The 20965-nt window shown below is 32.7% G+C and overlaps 2 protein-coding genes across 2 annotated transcripts; both read left to right on the top strand.

Moving 5' to 3' along the window:
* Positions 1-413: 413 nt before the first annotated feature.
* On the top strand, positions 414-10855 carry LOC114385456 (potassium channel SKOR-like). Its single transcript, XM_028345541.1, has 13 exons — positions 414-1135; positions 3610-3834; positions 4338-4401; positions 5410-5749; positions 5987-6282; positions 7287-7367; positions 7895-7993; positions 8383-8604; positions 8794-8979; positions 9134-9209; positions 9305-9599; positions 9782-9897; positions 10380-10855. The coding sequence occupies exons 1-13, from the start codon at positions 825-827 to the stop codon at positions 10619-10621; spliced, it is 2553 nt and encodes an 850-aa protein (XP_028201342.1). The 5' UTR covers positions 414-824; the 3' UTR covers positions 10622-10855.
* Positions 10856-16705: 5850 nt separating this feature from the next.
* LOC114383424 (PHD finger protein MALE MEIOCYTE DEATH 1-like) lies at positions 16706-20251 on the top strand. The gene is made up of 3 exons (XM_028343104.1): positions 16706-17349; positions 18290-18533; positions 18644-20251. Exons 1-3 carry the CDS (start codon positions 17052-17054, stop codon positions 20226-20228), a joined length of 2127 nt encoding a protein of 708 aa, XP_028198905.1. The 5' UTR covers positions 16706-17051; the 3' UTR covers positions 20229-20251.
* Positions 20252-20965: the final 714 nt, after the last annotated feature.

The raw sequence follows: 20965 nt of genomic DNA, 5'->3' as shown, positions 1-20965 counted from the left end.
TATTGGTTAACATTTAAATAAATTTGTTTTGGATAAAGGAGAAATTAAGGAGGATATTGATGAGTCAAAAGTTAAATGACTATTCTTTTGATATATCAAGATTCATTTAAGTTGATCTTTTCTAATATTTATTTTTTTATATGCATAAGATAAGGATCAAATACATGATTATATATTTAAATAATAAAATTATTTATCAATTATATTACATCACATTTAAATGATACTTGTCCAATCCAATGGAGAGTGTGCCTTACATGCCCATGCCCTACGTGAATTTGGCTAAAAAAAAAATTGTATGTTAAAAAAGGAGCAATAATATTATAAAAAGTATATAGTTGGCATTTTAAAAAATGATTAATCTCTCCATGTGTGTGGCGCCTGTGCTGGTATAAAAGGGAGTCCATCCCCACCGGGATAATGGAGACCTGACAGGGGAAGAAGGAGATTGAAGAGCGTTGTCACCTCTCCCTCACGCTCTTAATTTTCCTCGTTTCCTTTTCATAACCGTCATTTCTACTATTTGCACACCATAACATAACATAAACCCTTTCTTTCTTTCTTTTAAATCTCCCCGTGAATATATCATACATGCACATCATCATATCGATCCATCTTTATTATTATTATCATTATTATTATCTCCCGTGACCTATTAACTTCCATTTCCAACATTTGTGGCCCTCCTCAACCCACAACTCCCATCACCTTCAATCCCTTCTTCGATTACATAAAGACGACGTCGTAGATCCATTCAGGAAAATGGTAACCGCTCCTCCAACAAATTAAGCCCTATTATTAATATTTTTCTTCTTCTCCTGAAAATGACGGGGAAGAAGAATGTGAAGGCGGCGACAACCACGACGCCGGAAGAGGAAGACCAGAGGAAGCAAACGACGACGTCGTCTTCCCCCTCGTCGTCTTCGCGCTCCTCCTCGTCGTCGTCGTCTTCGGATGAGAGAGAGTACGAGGTGCAGGACCTGCGTGACCGGTTGAAATCGTCGCGAGGGAGCAGGTTCGATCTCATAGAGAACCAGTTGGGACTCAACTCGACTTGGAGCAAGTTCAGTCGCCAAGCGCTTCTCCATGGAATCCGAGGCTTCTCCGTGGACTTCGTTATTCATCCTGATAACAGGTTTTCCTTAATTTTCTTTCACTTCAATTCCAATCTCTTCTTTCTCTATCTATCTATCTTCCATTTTCTTTCTTCATTTTCATTAGGATTAGGTTAATAATGTTTTTTTAATGAAGAAATGAAAAAAAAAAAAAATTTAACCAAAGGAATTAAGCAACAGAGGCTAAATCACATTAAAACTTGTTAAGTGCTTCTGACGGAGGAACCACGTGTTCTTCGGAATAAAGACGAGCTCCTGAACCAGCAAGTATTTTTATGAGGGTATTAATAATCACAATCCGAACTTAAACTTTTTTTGTTTTTGTTTTTATATATGCCGTAAGGAGGAACTAAAACTTACCATTTTAGATTAAAACTTAAAATGAAAACGATTATAAGAACTAGTTTAACCTTAAGTACAATTACACTTTTAATACTATTTTATCATTTTTTTCCATGAACTTAGTTTTTTTTCTCTTAATTTTGATGTCCACTGTTTTAATGATGTGATTCTAGTTTATTTATTAACTTAATATTAACATGACACTTCATTAAAAATATAATATGCACTAATAATATAAAATAATTTTACACTTTTTATTTTTAACCTTATGATTCACTAGGAAAAAAAGATTCCAAAGATTTCAGAATTTGATAAAAAGAAAAATTTAATTAATAATTATTTTCATCAAGAAATAAAATTCAAATAATACTTGAACGATTCAATCTTAATTAATTTCAATATAATTTATATTAAATATATTTTATATCATTATCTAATTACAATATCAAAAATATTTTTTATTAATTAATAGTGTAAAATATTTTATACTAACAATACATTATCATTAAATTCTTATTATATTATTACCTAAATATTTCTATTAGATATTTGATGTGAATTTAAAAATTGAAAAAAAATCATATTCACATAGCAATGAAATATATGTATATAATTAATTAATAAGAAGTAAATAATTACTGAAATATAAAATTAAAATATTGTTAGTTGCTCAATTAAAGACACTCCTTCACACAAGGTTTAGAAATAGATACGGCTCCAAATTAGCTGGGTGTGTAGGGTATGGTTGTTGTGCCAAAAAAGAACATGTGGTGATGTATTTGGGTTGGATTAAATGGCCGTGGCGGCAAGTTTGAAATGAAGTTCTTTCCTTCCCGTCACACGCGGCATGTGCTGCTTGGGTCCGTAATTCATGTGATTTTGCTGTGTTATCCATCTTATCATATAATCATCCTAGTTGATTTGTCATAGTTTACAAGGAACTTAAATATATATATATATATATATATATATATATATATATATATATATATATATTATAATTTGATAAATTCCACATCAAGCAGTGTATATCAAGTGACTCATGCCAACGATTGTTAATTTCATTTTTTAATAAAAAATCAGAATTAAAAAAAGAGAATCTCATTAAAAATAATCAATTATTTTTTTAATAAAAATTAATTAATAATAAATATTTAATACCATAACATCATAAAAAAACAAGTGACTCTTTATAGTTTACAATTGGACGGACTATATTCTTTAGAAAGTCACACTGCTAGCTGAGCACGTGTATATGTATGCATATTAAAATATTTGTTTTCACTTCTTTTTGCTTTTAGGAATGATAAATCTTATTATTCTTAAAAAAACTACATTTTTTAATATTTATATTGTTAATTGAAATTAATTAGAATATACTGAACATCAAATTGTAGATTGTCAACAATTTTTTTAACCCTAATTCTAGAAAACGATAACGACCTGCCATTTTGACATTATACACTTGATGTTAACTATGACTTGACACTCATGCTATTTAATTATTTATGTCATTTTGATATCTCAGTTTTGTCTTCACTATACGTTATTTGGAAGAAGAAAAAAATGAAAAACTTTCGCATTCAGTCTGCAAATTTGATAATGATGTATACCTGTGAAAGTTTCCACGTTTTCATCTCGAAATTTCGAAGTGGTTGGGTTTTTGGGTGGGAGTCCGATGAGTAGAGTTAAAGAAGGCCCAATTTTTATCTAATAATCGCACTGAGCCACAAAGTTAATCAAAAACAACTTTTTAACAGAAATGAATCACATTTGATAATTACTTAGGTACATTGATGAGATTTGATTTACTTTCTGAATCAATTCTCTTTATGCTAATAATAAGGGGGGAAAAAGGAGCTTTTGAAGTGAAAAAAAATCAGATGTTACAATGTCACTTTGATCATTTATGTTGAACATGGGGAAAGCTCAATTTAGCACACGAATGAACAAAAGTAATTAAAATGCATGAGGTATTCAATATTCCTCACTGGTTTTGCTGATACTAGTAAGCTGAACTAGTTGATGGCCTTGCTTCATATTTTCAAAACATTATTCTATGTTGGATTTGTGGTTTACTCTCTCTCACTTAGACAAGGACTATATAGTGGAAGACTAAATTGTTTGATTCTTATGTTGATGGGAACTGTAGGTGGTATCGGGCATGGACAAAATTCATATTGCTATGGGCAGTGTATTCATCCTTCTTCACCCCAATGGAGTTTGGGTTTTTCCGTGGCCTGCCTGAGAATCTCTTTATTCTGGACATCATTGGACAAATAGCTTTTCTTGTAGATATTGTCTTGCAATTTTTTGTTGCTTATAGAGATAGTCAGACCTATCGTACGGTCTACAAGAGAACCCCTATTGCTCTGCGGTAATTTTTTGTTTAACATTATTATTATTATTATTATTATTAGTATTATTAAAGTTTCTACTACATGATCGAATTTTGTGTTGGATTTTTAATATTTTTTTTGTTATTTTAAATTTTTTGTATCTTAAAATTTTTATTGAATCCATGTTGTGAGTTTAGTGATAACATAATCCATCACAACGGAACTCAAAACAAAGATTTTAATATATCATAGACTCAACAACAAAAAAATTTATTAAGAATTGAGAACAAAACTCGATAATTTATTAAATATCTTAAATACATTTAACCCTTATTATTATTATTATTATTATTATTATTATTATTATTATTATTATTATTATTATTATTATTATTATTATTTAACTTTAGATGCTCCTATATAACTGGCTTTTCTCTTTGGGAAAGTCTTTGATTGGTTACAAATATTTGATTTGTATTGCCCTTTTCTAGGGTGTGATTTTTAAAATTGATTTATGGCTTACATGTTTCTTTTCATGTAGGTATCTGAAATCTAACTTCATATTTGATCTTCTTGGATGTATGCCCTGGGACATCATCTACAAGGTTATACTTCTAGATAAACCCAATTTTTTTGAGTATATGTATTAATTGCTTACCTTGAATATTTTTTACAGTCTCTAACCAAAATTCTAAAAATTGTCAAAAAATTGTTACCTGTAATCACATCGCTTATGTTAGTGTTTTATAATGCCTGTATACATTTCCCGGTAGTTCTAGTGCTCTAGCATATTTTCAGTTTGTAATAAAATGACAAGTGTTAAAAGGAACCCTTATCCTCATTTTAGTTTTTCCTTAATTTTCCATGTAACTTTTATTTTACACTCCAACTATTAGCTAAACAGGGCAAAGACATAAGTTGCCATCTATTAAGAAAGAAGGAAAAAAAAATCCATAATCCACAGTATCCTAACATTCCATCTCAGTACTTGGAATTGAAAAGATAAATGGCCTTTTTCTCTTTTAGCTCACATATTTATTGTTTCTTTTATGATAAATGTAACTTTGGTACTTGTGGAATGAGGACATTTCATTTATGCCTTTTGAGACGTAATAGAAGGAATTTGGCAATGGTGTACGTATCATTGTCCTTTTGTTGTTGTTTATCAATTTCATATCTAACCATCATGCAAGTCAATTACATTAATAGAATGCCTCCTTAGTTCACAAGTTTTGGGACTTAAGTGTATAATTAGTCATGTTTACCTCACTTTACTGTACAAGAAGTAGTGAAGCCTGTTATTAAATGTCAGAATTTTGTTCTCGAGCGACTCACTGTGCAATAACATAAGGCTAATTTTGGCTGTGGTTTTGATACATTACCTGTGCAGATGAAGAATGCCATATGTTATGCTACAATGTTCACAACTTTTTGTTATTACATCTGACTAATTTTGGCTGTAGTTTTGAGACATTACCTGTGCAGATGATGAATGCCATATGTTATGCTACAATGTTTACAGTTTTTTGTTATTACATCTGGTTTTGTTGCAATTTCTTTGTTATCAGTTCAAGGATTGTACTCTAACAACTAGTATAACTTTTTATGAACAGGCTTGTGGAAGAAAAGAGGAAGTGAGATACCTTTTGTGGATCAGACTATATAGGGTTCGGAAAGTCACAGATTTTTTCCACAAGTTGGAGAAGGACATACGTGTCAATTACATTATTACCCGGATTGTGAAACTGATAGTAGTTGAACTCTATTGCACCCATACAGCAGCCTGCATTTTCTACTATTTGGCTACCACACTACCTGAATCCCAAGAAGGGTACACATGGATAGGAAGTTTAAAACTAGGTGACTTTAGTTATTCACATTTCAGAGAAATTGATCTTTGGAAGCGCTATACAACATCTCTGTACTTCGCTATTGTTACAATGGCTACAGTTGGTATGTTTTTTTTTTATTTTTATTTAATTCATAAAGCAAAAATGAATTTCATTTTGTTAGTCATTAGTTATCGTAACTCTATGTCATGGTATGTGGCCCATATTAACGTAGCGGTCCCAAGCCAATGTATACATTCTAGATCTCCATATATTTAGATGGTTTTTCAAAATGTATATTATCTTGTCTCTCTTGAAAGTTTCTCTGAATGAATCATATTTGCGACCATTTCTTCCACAGGCTATGGAGATATACATGCAGTAAATATGAGGGAGATGGTATTCATAATGGTGTATGTTTCATTTGATATGATTCTTGGTGCCTATTTGATTGGTAACATGACAGCTTTGATAGTCAAGGGATCAAAGACTGAAAAGTTTAGGGACAAGATGACAGACCTTATGAAATATATGAACAGAAATAGGCTTGGAAGGGATATCCGTGAACAAATTAAGGGCCATGTGCGGTTACAGTATGAGAGTAGCTACACTGAGGCTTCTGTCATTCAGGATATCCCTATATCTATTCGAGCTAAGGTAATAATAAGAGAAAAAACGACTTTGAACCTCATTTATGGTCTCTGTTGTAATTATTGCCATTTGTCTAATTTCCCAACAGTATTATAGTTTCCCATCTGCTTCTAATGCTTTTTGCCTTGTTTTGTAGCTATTTGTAATCTGGAACCAGTTTTGTTGGTTTTATTCATGAAGCTCCTTATGTTTTTGTCTGTTTAGATTACTGTTGTCAAAATTGTGATAAATTTACTAATATAAAAGTATGAGTAATGTGTAAGAAAAGTATACAATAAATATGCAAAGAAAGATACTATTTAAAATGTCAGTTTAGTGTTGAAAATGACAGTTTAGGGTGAAAAATGATTTATTATTTCATTAAGTTCATACTGGTGCATATTGGAAACATCTACGCACAACTCTTTCTCAGCATAGATAGTATACAATTTTAGGCTACAAGGGACTGGCATGTTATATTGTGTATTGCCTGCTATTCACTTATGATAGATTAAAGTGTGATCGTTCTAAGTTCCATTTTCAGTTAATATAAATTCAGAAAATTAATAAGGATCCCAATATAGTGTTGGACAGATTCACTTTTCTGATTGCTCTATCTTTTCACCTACTCATTTCTTTTAAGTTTTTTTTTGCAACATATTTGCTGTTTTTTTTCCTTTGACCTGCCTTGCCCCCACAAATTTTCTACTGGAGTTGTAGCCTAGCTTATAGGCCACCTTTTTTTGTCATATTTTCCATGTTGGTGGGTTGTTTAGAATTTTTCTGCATTTGTAGGTATTTTTGCTGTTTTATTTAAAGAATGAGTTTGAACATTTCCTTTTTTATTCTATTCTGTTCATTTTTGGGGGAACAAGGTGCTTATACTTGAATTAAAGAGATTACTCTTGGTCTCATAATATAATAAAGCTGTCAGTATATACTTCGAATTCATGCCTTTAGAGAAGGACATATTTTATTGTTTCCATCGTTTTTGGTCTTGAATGATGTAGTGATCTAATTAATTTCTGCAGATATCCCAAACATTATATTTGCCGTACATTGAAAAGGTTTCTCTTTTTAAGGGATGCTCTTCTGAATTCATCCGTCAGATTGTAAGTAATCATTTTTCCATTGCCAAGCATGTCAATATGAAATGGCATTATGATTATCTGTATTTTTGTCATACAAATCTCTCTTTTCTCTTTTGTACTTTATCTATAATCTAGAAATTACAACGAAAACTAAGTAATTTTTTTGCTGTATAGACTTTAACACTGAAACATGAATATTTTCATGCCATTGGTCCTGCTGGTAAACCGGAAATGGTTATCAGTGTTTTAAGTTTTTTGGAGATGTCAGCTACTTTTTGCTATGAATCTATGTAATCAACAACAATTTCATCGTTGAATAACTTGATGGGATGAAGAATACTAGCTGCACAAAAACTGAAAATCTGAAATAGTCACATTTACTTTCAAGATTGAACTTCATGTTGATAAAAAAAATCCTAGCACGGGCCTCTTCTGCTGAATGGATATGTCTAAATGTACCTTTAATGAGAGTTTCTTCATCTTCCATTATCCTCTTCTGTATGTGTGATGTTGAAGTGATGATAATTTATGCTCTTTTGATCCTTCAGGTTATTAGGCTCCATGAGGAGTTCTTTCTTCCAGGGGAAGTTATAATGGAACAAGGAAATGTTGTGGATCAACTATATTTTGTCTGCCATGGAGTACTGGTATGATTTTATATTTCCACAAACCCTTTTGCAATTGCTCAATTTCTATTTTTTTCTTCTGCTAAGGTTTCTGATATTTTTAGTTATAGCTTCTTAATTATTTGAATTATAGACATGCTTTCTATGCATGTCTTTTTAGGCATGGGACAAGCTGAGCGATGCTGAATTTTCTTACTTATTTGTATTGTATCACCTTAAGAAAGTATTTACGTGAATAAAGGGCCTGAGAATCTTATAAATTTCCCACATGAGAAAGTATGCACACGAACAGTAGGTTATCAGACAGGAAGCCTCTTTAGTAGAACTTTAGAACTAATTCATCAAAAATATTCCACAGAAGACTGATTTCAGTTTATGCTTTTTGAATACTGAAAACTGTTTCTGTTCAGGAGGAAGTAGGCACTGCTGAAGATGGGACTGAAGAAACTGTTTCACTTCTGCAGCCTAACAGTTCATTCGGAGAAATATCTATTCTTTGCAACATTCCTCAACCATATACTGTCCGTGTTTGTGAACTGAGTAGACTCCTGCGACTTGATAAACAATCATTTACAAATATCCTAGACATATACTTTTATGATGGAAGGAAAGTATTAAACAACCTTCTAGAGGTAATAATGTTATATATGTTATTTCTCATGTCCTCCTCCCTTTAGTAGAGTATCTGACTCTGACATGAATAAAAAATACACTATGCTACTCTCTGCTTGAACAAGCAATGGATGTATCAAGTTACACATTTAAGATTATAATTTATTAATTTCTGATCACGAGACAGATAAATTTTTCATATTATATAGGGAAAAGAATCTTTTCGAGATAAGCAGTTGGAGTCAGACATCACATTTCATATTGGAAAGCAAGAAGCTGAGCTTGCTTTGAAGGTCAATAATGCAGCTTTCAATGGGGATCTGTATCAGCTAAAAGGTTTAATTCGCGCTGGAGCTGATCCCAACAAGACAGATTATGATGGAAGGTCACCTTTGGTAAGGCGCTTGCATCTTCTTATGATGTCTTGTAAATATTCTGTTGCTTTCTCTTCATCTATGATGTTGCTGGTAAAAAAACAACTTGGCAACATATAGATTCTGTTATGAAAAATACTTGCCTGATATGAACCCCTTTTGCTTTTAACGATAGCATCTTGCAGCATCTAGAGGATATGAAGATATCACACTTTTCCTTATTCAAGAACGTGTAGATGTCAATATTAAAGGTAACTGTCTAACTTACTAAATATTCATTGCTACGAGACACTTAAATTTTGACTCACAGCCTGACACAACCATCATTATTTGGGTAATTTTATAGATAACTTCGGGAACACACCCTTACTTGAAGCAGTTAAGAATGGACATGATCGGGTTGCTTCTTTACTTGTTAGAGAAGGGGCCTCTATGAAGATCGAAAATGCTGGTAGTTTTTTGTGTACTGCAGTTGCAAGGGGAGATTCAGATTATCTTAAAAGACTTTTATCCAATGGCATGGATCCTAACTTAAAAGATTATGATTACCGAAGTCCTCTTCACATTGCTGCAGCTGAAGGTTTATATTTCATGGCAAAGTTGCTATTAGAAGGAGGAGCTAGTGTTTTTACCAAAGACAGGTATCATTCATCACTCAAATATATTGTTTCTCTCTTTCCTTTTGTATATTTTCCCCAATTTCAAAAGTCTTACTGAATTCATTAAGAATATAACTTCTGTTTATTGTTTCTTTCCTTTTCATAATTACACCAAAAATAGCATAACTAAAACTTCTCGTTCATTTTCATTTCATTACAAACAGATGGGGAAATACGCCGCTTGATGAAGCTCGGATGTGTGGAAATAAGAACCTGATCAAGCTTCTGGAAGATGCAAAATCTGCTCAACTGTCAGAATTCCCATCCCAAGAATATACAGGTACTGGCATATTGGGATACCTTTCTAGTTTTTGTAATAGGTGGTGGGACTAGGAAGTGTAATAGAATGGGCTACTCAGCAATTTAGAGAGATTAACTCCTCCATACTAGAGCAAAACTCCTAAGAGTTTCATAGCATGCACCAGAATGTATTATTACGTAGCCTTACATCTTAGCAATGTTTTATTTTATTTTTCCCTCATAGATCACTACTTCATTTTCATGTTAAATTTTATTTTTGGGGTCAACATTATTGTAGTTCCCTATGTTTTAGGTTAAGCAGACATTGTCTCTCAAACTTAATGTTTAAGCAATTAAATGAATAGTAGCAAATAGTTCTACCCCTTCCATGAAAAGCTAGCAGACAAAAAAAAACATAATTTTGTTCCAATTTGATATGCATTTTATGCCTGCTCATCTCTATTTTTTCTAGACTCTAGTTCAACAAGTGCTGTAAACCTTAATTTCGTTTACCATTTTCAGACAAAATGCATCCAAAGAAGTGCACAGTGTTCCCTTACCACCCGTGGGATCCGAAAGATAATAGAAGACATGGAATTGTATTATGGATTCCACACTCCATACAAGAGCTAATCAAATCAGCGGCAGAACAAATAGAATTTTCTGGCGATGCTTGTATTTTATCAGAAGATGCTGGTAAAGTTACTGATGTGGACATGATCAAGGATGGTCAGAAGCTGTATTTAGTCCATGAAACACATTAGGCCTCCATATTATGGCTCTTCACAACCATATAGTAAAGTGCCTTGTAACGTGTTGTGCTTTCTAGAAATTAGCATGTTATTTGATCTTATTAACCGCACAAAAAGTGTCATATCCTGTCAAATACAGACGAGTAATTAAGATCAAATAATGTGCTTATGATGTGCATGTGCTGTAGTTGCACCATTTAAAGCAGTCCAAGCTAATAAAGTACTTAAGTTGTTAGTAGTGGCACACGTCAAAGCTCAGCTAGAATTTATCAAAGATTAGGGTGTAAGGTTTCATTATCCTAATTCGACACTCATTCCCCAGATGATAAATCCTCACAGCTGAGTTTAGAATTTAGTAGAGTTTTGATAACGTACTAATTAAAAATGAAAATCATCAAATAAAAAAATACAAGCATTTAATAATTTTTCTTTAAATAACTTATCATGTTCTACAAAAATAACACTTCGACAAAAACTCTTTAATTTATGGGTTAGCAAGTCCTCAATCATTACATGTTTAGTTTTAATCTAGTTTTTAAAGTTGTTTTAGTGAACTTTGTGAGTATGATAGTTAACCCAAAGCTTATAAGCAAACAAGTTTCAAAGATATCACAAAGTAAATCATTGTTAATTGGTTGCATTCTTTTGAATTTAATTAATTAAAAAAAAACGTGTTTATACAGTGATTTCGATACTGCTTAGTGTTGGTCATCCATTTTGCTATTCAGTATTGGCTAGGAAGATTTCTTTGTATTTCTTATCTGAGCATTAATATTAATTAAGAGATACTTAATTGAAACAAAAAAGAAAAAAAATGACTGAGTTATTTTCATCTGCTCTGTTAGTCCCAGAACTTCAGTAAAATCAAAAAATATTAAGCATGAACAACACATCGAGAAACAACCTCAGAAGTTTTAACTAAATGAATGTTACTAACAGGTAGAAATAATAAGATTTCTGTTTTATCCCATTTCATTAATTCATTGAGTATTTTCATTAAGTATAAAAAAAAAATCAAGACAGATTAATTTGCCTGAATCTTTACTCTTACTCCGTAAGTATTTCAAAATCCTATATATATAGAATATTAAAAAAATGACTTTTTTTTATCTTCATTTAATAATAATTTCGATTTACCTATTTATACCGATTTACAAAGTATCATCATCTATTTTATATTATAAATGATTGACAAAATCGTTTGTGACAAAGAATATCTAAATGAATCTCATCCCACTCAGAACTAAGAAGCCATTGAGAATTGGTTATCTTCCCCTGGCTCCCAGGCACCTTTTTCCTTTTACCACTTCCATTTAAATCCAATTAGATGCAAGTATGCATGTCTGGCACAAATTTTATACAGATCCTAGGTTTTGGAAGTTGCTGTGTGTGGATGAATAATTGATTAATAAGCCTGGGAGAAAAGTTAATTATGGACACACAAGCCCCACCAAGTCATGGTCCAGTCTCATCTCAGGAAGACAGGAACAAACTATGGTTAAGGAAATCAAATCAGTGTCCTCAACACCATCCTGAATTTGTGTGGGATGTTATGCGATTAGTATTGTACAGCCAGCTGAGCTAACATTGCTTGTCTGAAGTTACCTATGATTGGTTTAGATTTAGTTATGGGTGGTTTTTGAGTTTGCACTTTATCATCACCATTAAGAATATAGATTCAGAATAACAATATTTTGGTCACATTTAATATAACCCCTTTTGTTCTCACTTGTTTCTGAGTTTCAACACTTGTAGCAGCCGCCACCAGTCAGTACTAATTTTTCTTGTATACCAAAAGTCAACAAACCTAAAAATCAGCTACTAATACAATACAAGAAGCACTCAGACAACACAACAATCAATTAAGGTTTACATATAGTGGTCAAACTTATGCCTAATGGAAATTTCTGCCCAGAATTTTAAGAAGTCTAACAACATTAATTGAGAAAATTAGATATGACTCCTAAATATTATCACAAAACATTACTATACTACCTCCAAAACTTGAATTCAAGATCCCCTTAACATATTTGTTGAATTTGTCGAAAGTGCTTTTGGGCTGCCACATTAGCAGTGATTGATACATCTTTCTTCTTGTGCATCTTATTTTCCTCGGACGACGCGGTGTTGAAGTGTGGTTGAGAAGCAGTGGCAGCAACAAAAAGTTCCATAAAGCAGCTCAAAAGGGGCAAGCTTGAGCACACAAGTAGTCCCATTCTGATGATATTCATGGCTAATATCTCAGCTAAGTTTTAGTTCAAGTTTTTTGGGTGCCAAATTTATAGTGGTTGGGGGGAGAATCTTAACGAAAAGTCTTCAACGTGTTGAGCAAGGTAGAAAAAAAAAAGGAAGAATCCTCGTGCTTGCCTCTATTCTAGTCTAGAGTCACTGAATCCATTTGATCATTAGGATGGATAAAGTCAACAAGACTTACAAGAGTCATCATGATTTTTATTTGAGCTAAAATAATTTTCAAATGGCAAGAAATTTCTTTCTAACGACGTTTTTTTTTCAACACTAGCACGCTCCCATACACACATATATTAAAATAATTCATTCCCAAGAAGCAAGAAGAAACTCAAAATTTAAATGATGATTTCGTGGGAAGTTTGAAATTTTCTCAAGTTCAGGTGATAAGAAAACATTTAATTAAGCTGTTTATCTCTAGTCACAAATTCAAGAGGGGGACAGCTTGTCAAATGAACAGTTATTTTGAATGCAAGTCTCTCTCATTGCCCTAATTATTTGTGATGGTAGGCAAGCTAGATAGAGACATGAATTCAGCTTTTCTTGTGAAGGTTGAAGGAAGTTACTAACTTAACCAAATGCTCTTTGGATTTCTATTCTCAAAGCCAAAAAAAGAGTGTGATCGATTAAAAGCCACCATGATATCAATATCAACCAATAATAAACAAAGGAATGTTAACAACACATTCATTAAGACACTACTTATAACGTATATTTATTGCTAGTTAAAATTTACTGAAATTACAAAGTTTAGAAGAAATATTCATTGAGTAGTGAAACCTAACAAAAATAATAATTTTTAATAAATTTTAGTTCTTTTCAAAAGAGTATGTTATAAAATGTGTTGTTAATATTTTTTAGATAAATATATAATAAACTTCAGTCAAAATTAAATAATATGTTTAAAATTACATATTAAATGTATTTCAACTTGCAAGCATTTACAAATAAATGGTAACATGCTAGTTTTTGTTGAAATACAAGTGTGAAGTGAAGTCATATATGAGATAGAAGTGAAAAAGTTAAGTATTATATAAGTAGGTAAATCTAAGCCTTAAAATTTTGAGTTGAAATATAATGTCAAATTATGTGGTTGTTCATTAATGTAGTTCTCTCAAGTGTTTACTCCCCCCTCAAATTGTCTGTTTCAAATGATGGAAATTAACCGTAGCTTCAGCCTAGAGCTCGTTAATTGTTTGTAATGATGGTAAAAGAAGGCATCCTTTTAATTCTATTTGAAAGTGGTGTGGGGCTCAAAGTATAATATTGTTGTTATGGAAAATTGTTTCCAGCTAAGTTGTTTTTTATCTTCTCCTAGAATTGTTTGGGGTTGCTTTCACTTACACGATTTGAGGGATTGCTATTGCAAATTTTCTTCTCGTCAACAAAGTCTCTAGCTTATGTAAGACAGACAGTAGGAGTCTTATATTTGGTTCTATTATCTATCTATTTTATTATCATATATAACTCGAGATTTGCTAAACATGACGTTGAAAGCTAAATTAGTCTTTCCTTTATAATATTGATATCTTCATTCTTGAGTAGATAGTAAAGAAAACATATATAATTCTTGTATTTTATTTTATTGGAGAGACAGTGAAACAAAAATGGAAAGAAGGCGTTTATTTTACGGAGTTATCTTATATTTTCAGAAATATTATTCTTAGGAATATAATATAGGAATATCATTTTTGAGTATTTTTTAAAAATATATTGTTACATTTTAATATTTCTGGAAATAATTTTTAAAATTTAAAATAATTTCAATAAAAAAAAATAAAATTACATATATATTAGACAGTGAATTTTTACATTTTCATGTGAATATCACTTTTTCATCATCTTTTAAGAAGAATATAAAATGTAAAAAAAAATGATAAACAAGAAAATTATAGCATTCCTATAAATAAATAATATTTAGAAATACTTTTCAAAAACTTGTAATATACATAAGAATATATATTCTCATCTTTATATTTGCAGGAATCAGATTTCCTGAAATAAACATTTCCTATATATTAAAAAAATCAATTCAAATTTAAAAAATTCCACATCTTCCCCACTTTCTCTCCACCATTCTAAAGTGCAAACCTTGATGCTTCAATTTATATCCACATCAAAAATTCATATTCTTTTTAATATCTCAAATGAATAACAAATCCATTCATTGGTTATATTCTTTTTAAGTTAAATCATCATGGGAATTAATTTTTATCTCATGAAGAAGCTGGAGTTGGCTCCGGTGGGTTGCTGTGTTTTGCTTAATATGGATTATTCCCTAGACTAGTCCATTTGTAGTTTTTGTTTGTTTGGGGCCTTGGGCCATTCTTTTTTTTGTTAGCACCTTGGGCCATTCTTATCACTAAAAAACACACACACTTAGGCATTTAAATTCTGCACCTCCCAACTTATATCTTGCACCTCTCAACTTATAGCTTCCAAAATAACTATTCCATAATAGGTTTTCAAAGCATTTATCCCTATTCCAAAATAGCTTACGAAATGGCCATTCTAGAACACTAATTGAGTTTTGGAATAGACTTTCCAGACAACATAAAATATGCTTCTAGAATAGGTGTTTTGCAAAATGCTATCAACAATGTGGATTGCATGTTCTTGAACAAAAATATATACTTCCAAAACAGGTATTTCAAAAGCTTTGTTTTACCATTATAGAACGCCTATTTTTGAAACAAAAATTGTGTTCTAGAATGACCATTCTATAACCAAAATAGTAGCTTCTAAAATACTTGTCTTGAATACGGTTGCCACCATTCCTCTTCTAGAAAGGATTGTCCACAAAACAAAAGCTTAATTTAAAAAAATTGGGAGAAAATGCACCTGCACGTCAACCCAACCTGACTAGAGTTGTGCAACTAGAAGAAATCAATGACACAGTTGACACAAATGAAAATGAAGAGGAAGACCTAACGACGGAGAAAACATAGATGGAGTACGAGAACAAATGAACTCCCTCGTAAACTAAAAACATAGATGAAGTACGAGAACAAATGGACTACCTTGTAAAGTAGCATGCTAAGGAAGAGAAAAGGTATAATATGAAAAAGATAATTTGAGGATATTTAAAAATTGGGAGATGCAAGATTCAAAATGGAAAGTGTAGAATTCAAATGTCCCACACTTAAGAACAATTAATTTGATTAAACTTGTAAAAAATGATTAATCTAATGGCAAACAATCAGCATTCATACTCCTATACACCCTTAAGAACAATTAGTTTGATTAAACTTGTACCCAAAAAAATTGATTAATCTAATGGCAAACAATCAGCATTCATACTCCTATACCGAGTGCAACCAGTATTGTTCCCCACTTCTTAAATTACTAGTATGATGCATACATGACACAATGTTACAAAATTATTTATTGCAATATATGGTAAAAATTTAAAAATAGAAAAAAATTGAAAAAAAATGCTTATCATATAAAAAAACAAAAAGTCATTTAATATTTTTTATTATTTAATAGAATATATTTAACACTTTACTGTGTTCTAAATTCTATTTTTTTAATTAGGTTCTACTTTTTTATAGTAAACATTATTATTCTAATTTTCTTGTCTTTTGATCACATGTTTAGTAAAGATGAGAGAAAAGATAAATAATGATGTATTATTCAATGTTAGAAAGATCAAGATTCAAATCCTATACTATTTGAATTTTTTTAATTAAGAAACACAAATCACTCAAATTGTGTTAATCAGATAATTATTTTTATCTCTTCCATTTAATTTCAAATTCAAAATATTCATCTCCTTATAATTTTTTTTTCACCGACCCAAAGGGAGGTCAGTATACAACTAAAACTCATCAAATACATTTAAAAAAAAAAAGTGCATTAATTGCGTATCTCTATCTAAGTTTTGACCATAAAAGAACAATTGGACCATTCACTTCATTTCTCTACTCGCTTCTCACCGTCGATGGTAAAAATAAAATCATCAACGATTCCCGTGATCCCCTCCACCGTTACAATCGTGTGCCCCTACCTACACTACCCCCAAATGCAATTCAACTTTTTAAAGGCGCCAACACTTCAACCGAATCAGTTTGTTCAGTTAAAGCTCTCTCTCTCTCTATATTGAGCCCTGTTCTTCCTCTTCGCATGAAAACACGATGCGAGAGAGATCATAATCGAAGCCGAAACCATTTTCCCATCATCATAATCAGCAGCAATGTCTTTCGCTCTGATCGAAGCCTGCAAGAAGCGTAAACGGTTGCCGAAGTTTTTCAGGTTCAACTCGTTCGGCGACCCTGGTGTTGTTCCAATTGCACCTTCGGGTCCCTTTCGCGATAACGTTCGCGTTTTCCTTCAAAATGCTGGCGAACTCGAAGGTTACACTGTCTCCGGGAACCCCTTATGGTGCATCCTTCTCATCCACGACAACTCAAACGCTATGGCTCCTCTTTACACCATCGAAGAACACGTCGACCACTCTTCCCACCCCTTCTGCGATCACTGCCGCTGCGTAGGTTCGTTTCCGATTTCGCCTTGTTGGGTTCGGTTTGGTTTGGTTGCTGATTCTTGAAATGGGGTTTGCTCAAGTTTGGGTTTTTAGTTTGATTTTTGAAATGCGTGTGATTGCATTTTGTTGCGTGTTTCTGAAAAGGTTTTTTTTTTTTTTACGTGTTTTGTGGTTTGTTTTCGTCGTGATTGAGTTATATCTGTTTCGGGTGCCAATGTGGATCGTGATTTTTACATGGATGGTGATGTGGGCTGTTTCCAATTTAGGATTTTTTTTTCTATCGTAGGGTAGACTTAGCTGATGTTTGTTGAGAAGGGTCGCTTAGTGGTTTGGGTTGTTTGAGAAAATGTTTATTTTAATTTTTGGTTATCATTTTGAGTTACAAAACGGATACTTTTTTTTATTTAATTTATGGTTTTTAAGAGTTTGGAAAGGAAAAACACTTTTCATTGATTTCTGATTATTGTTTGGTATAGACTATAGAGACTTTTGAAAATAGAAACAATGTGACATTTTGTGATTAAAAATGAAAACAGAAGCATTTTCTTCTGACAAGTTTTCCAAAATGTTGATTTACTCTGAAAACGTTTGGTACGAAGTTTGATGATTTTGATCACTTCTGATTCTGCTTGGGTTTTAGAAACTGAATAGGTATAGGGTTATTATCGATACTGATACTAATATGTGGCTTTGTTTGTACAGGAACAACTCTTCTCATTTGATCAGATGATTGCTTGATACAGACTTTTGAAAATAGAAACAGTGAATATTTGAATTCTGTGATTAGAAATGAAAACAGAAACATTTTTTTATGACTAGTTTTCCAAAAATATTGATTTTTTATAAAAAAGGGTTGGTAGAATGTTTGATGATTTTGAATTTTTGGATAATGGGTTACTATTGATGCCGATATTAATATTTGGCTTTTTATGGTCAATAATTGATAGGTTGGAGTGGACATTTTGTACCAAAGAGAAGGTATCATTTTATAATCCCCATGGACAATGGGTGGCATAAACCCTTAGATGAAGATTCAATAGACAATCAGAAGCATCTGTTGCATGGAGTGATTCATTGCAATGGGTATGGGCATTTGCTTTGTGTCAATGGCATTGAAGGAGGCTCCAAGATTCTTAGTGGCAGAGAGATCATCGATCTTTGGGATAGGATATGCACAAACCTCCGAGCGAGGTAATGAACAACTCAAGTACTCAACATTCATCTTCATTCAAGTTGTGTTACATTAATTTCTTAAACATTCAAGGATCAATATTTATTTGGATACTGGCTATGTATGGCAGGAAAATTGCTGTGGAAGATGTTTCTTGTAAGAGGTCTATGGATCTTCGCTTACTTCATGGAGTTGCTTATGGACACTCCTGGTTTGGTAGGTGGGGTTATAGGTTTTGCCGTGGAAGCTCTGGAGTGAGAGAGCGAGAATACAATGAAGCAATGACAATGCTTGGTTCCTTGGGGCTTGACATGATTGTAAAAGATTTGAGCGAGACAAAGTACAAGACAGAAATCCAGCAAATTATTCGGTGCTATAGAGATATGAGTGAGACTCATATTATCTCACTCAGGGATCTTCTAAGGTTTATGCTTACTGTCAAGTCTTCTCGTGCTCCTGTGCCTAAGATAACAGACACTTATTCTGCTGCTTCTGATTCTACTTCTTCAGCGTTAACCTCAAGAAATTCAACCAAACACACACTTCCAAACAGATCAAATTCCATGAAGGAAAAATCTGTGAGGTACAAGAAGTTCAGTAGTGCAGTGACTAACATGGATAGCAGATGGCCCACAAGGAGACTAGAGTTTGCAGCTCAAGTGATTGTGGATGCACTGAAAGAGAACAAGACTGTGAAACTAGGCTCAGGTGGGATGACAAGGCAAGATGTGAGAGATGCAGCTAGACTACACATTGGGGACACAGGCTTACTTGACTATGTGCTTAAGTCACTCAACAATGTGATTATTGGAAACTACGTTGTTCGTCGCATGGTGAATCCATCAACTAGAATCCTAGAGTACACTATTCATGATCTTGGCAAGGGGTCCAAAGCCCCTGAAGAGAACAAGCCTGAGGTGATGGCTCATGCAGATCAACAAGCAGTAGAGTCATCTTGGATGCTTGGTAATGATGTGTACAGTGATGCATTGTTTTTGTACAAGAATGTGCTATTGGGTTACCCTGATTCGGAAGCTGTTGACACAGCAGTTCAGACAATTCTAGACAGCAGATACTTTGTGAAGGAGTGGCCAGTGAGGGATGAAATGAAGGAGCAGGTATTGACATTCATTTGCCGCTTGCAACCAAATTTTGTGGACAAAAAACATGAGCTGAAGGGTCTAGCATGTGGTGAAGTTGTGGTGGTTCCACTGCATGCAACAGTTGGGGACTTGAAGAGAGCTGCTGAGGCTGCTCTGAGGGACACTTACTGCATTGCAGAGAGGCTTATAGTGACAGACATTAAGGAACTCATGGATGTGAGTGATGAGGAAGTGTTGTTTGGACTAATCCAATCTGGTGTGGAACTTTGTGTGAGGGGAATTGCTATTGATTTATTGACCCCTTTGAAGTATCAGGGTGAATCTGAGTCTGCTGATAACTGGAAGGTGAGGTGTGAGTGTGGAGCTCAAGATGATGATGGGGAGAGAATGGTGGCTTGTGACATTTGTGAAGTGTGGCAGCACACTCGGTGCTATGGCATTGATGATTCTGAGACAGTGCCACCACTGTTTGTGTGCACTGGTTGCTGTGACTCAGTACTAGTACCTTCTTCAAGGACTGAATCAGCAGCCTTTGGTGTGGATTCTGCTGATTCTTTTCTCCTTTCAGAAGACCCCACTACCCTTTTACTAGATTACGAGTATGGATACTAAAATGCTTGAATATACTGTGTTGTAAGGTCAATATACTTGTTTCTGTTCTCATTTCACTTGTTCATTCTTTTTAATTTTTTTCACACCTCTTTTTGTTAATTTGAGGTGTGTTGACGTCCCTTTTGAGACGTTTTGTTTTTTGTAGGTGATTTGAAAGAGAACAGTTCCCTTTGGTTCTTTTTTTTTTTTGATACTTTCAATTCAGTGAAGGAAAAACAATAGTACTTCGTTGGTGTTATGAAGTTTGGTATATATAGACATCTCATATATGTATTAAGTATTCCATATTATAGTTGGACTTTGATAATGGATTTATTAATAAGATGCTGATATCAATTCTCATAAAAAAAAGTACTTATTAATTTTTCGGATTCTCTAAATTTTTAATTATTAATGTTATTAGATTATAATGTAAATAAAGATCGATAGATGATAATGGATTCAGTTTGTTACCCTTACTCCATTTCCCTCTAATTTCCTTTATCTAGTGAGGTTAATTGTGATAAATAAAGCACGTATTTGCAAAATGATCCACATTGCATATCACGTTTATTGATGTGTAAAATAATTGGTTGTCGCATTTTACTACATTACATATGGAGAAATTATACTTGTAAAATAAATTAAACAATAAAATAAATAACTGAGGGAGACACTGAAAAAAAAGGATAAATTTGAATTTAAAATATAATAAATGACAGAATGAGAAAGATAAATATATATACACAAAATACAAT

Source organism: Glycine soja, chromosome 14 (genome assembly GCF_004193775.1).
Source record: "Glycine soja cultivar W05 chromosome 14, ASM419377v2, whole genome shotgun sequence".
In the NCBI taxonomy this organism is placed as follows: domain Eukaryota; kingdom Viridiplantae; phylum Streptophyta; class Magnoliopsida; order Fabales; family Fabaceae; genus Glycine; species Glycine soja.
This window is presented reverse-complemented; position numbering and strand designations above follow the sequence as displayed.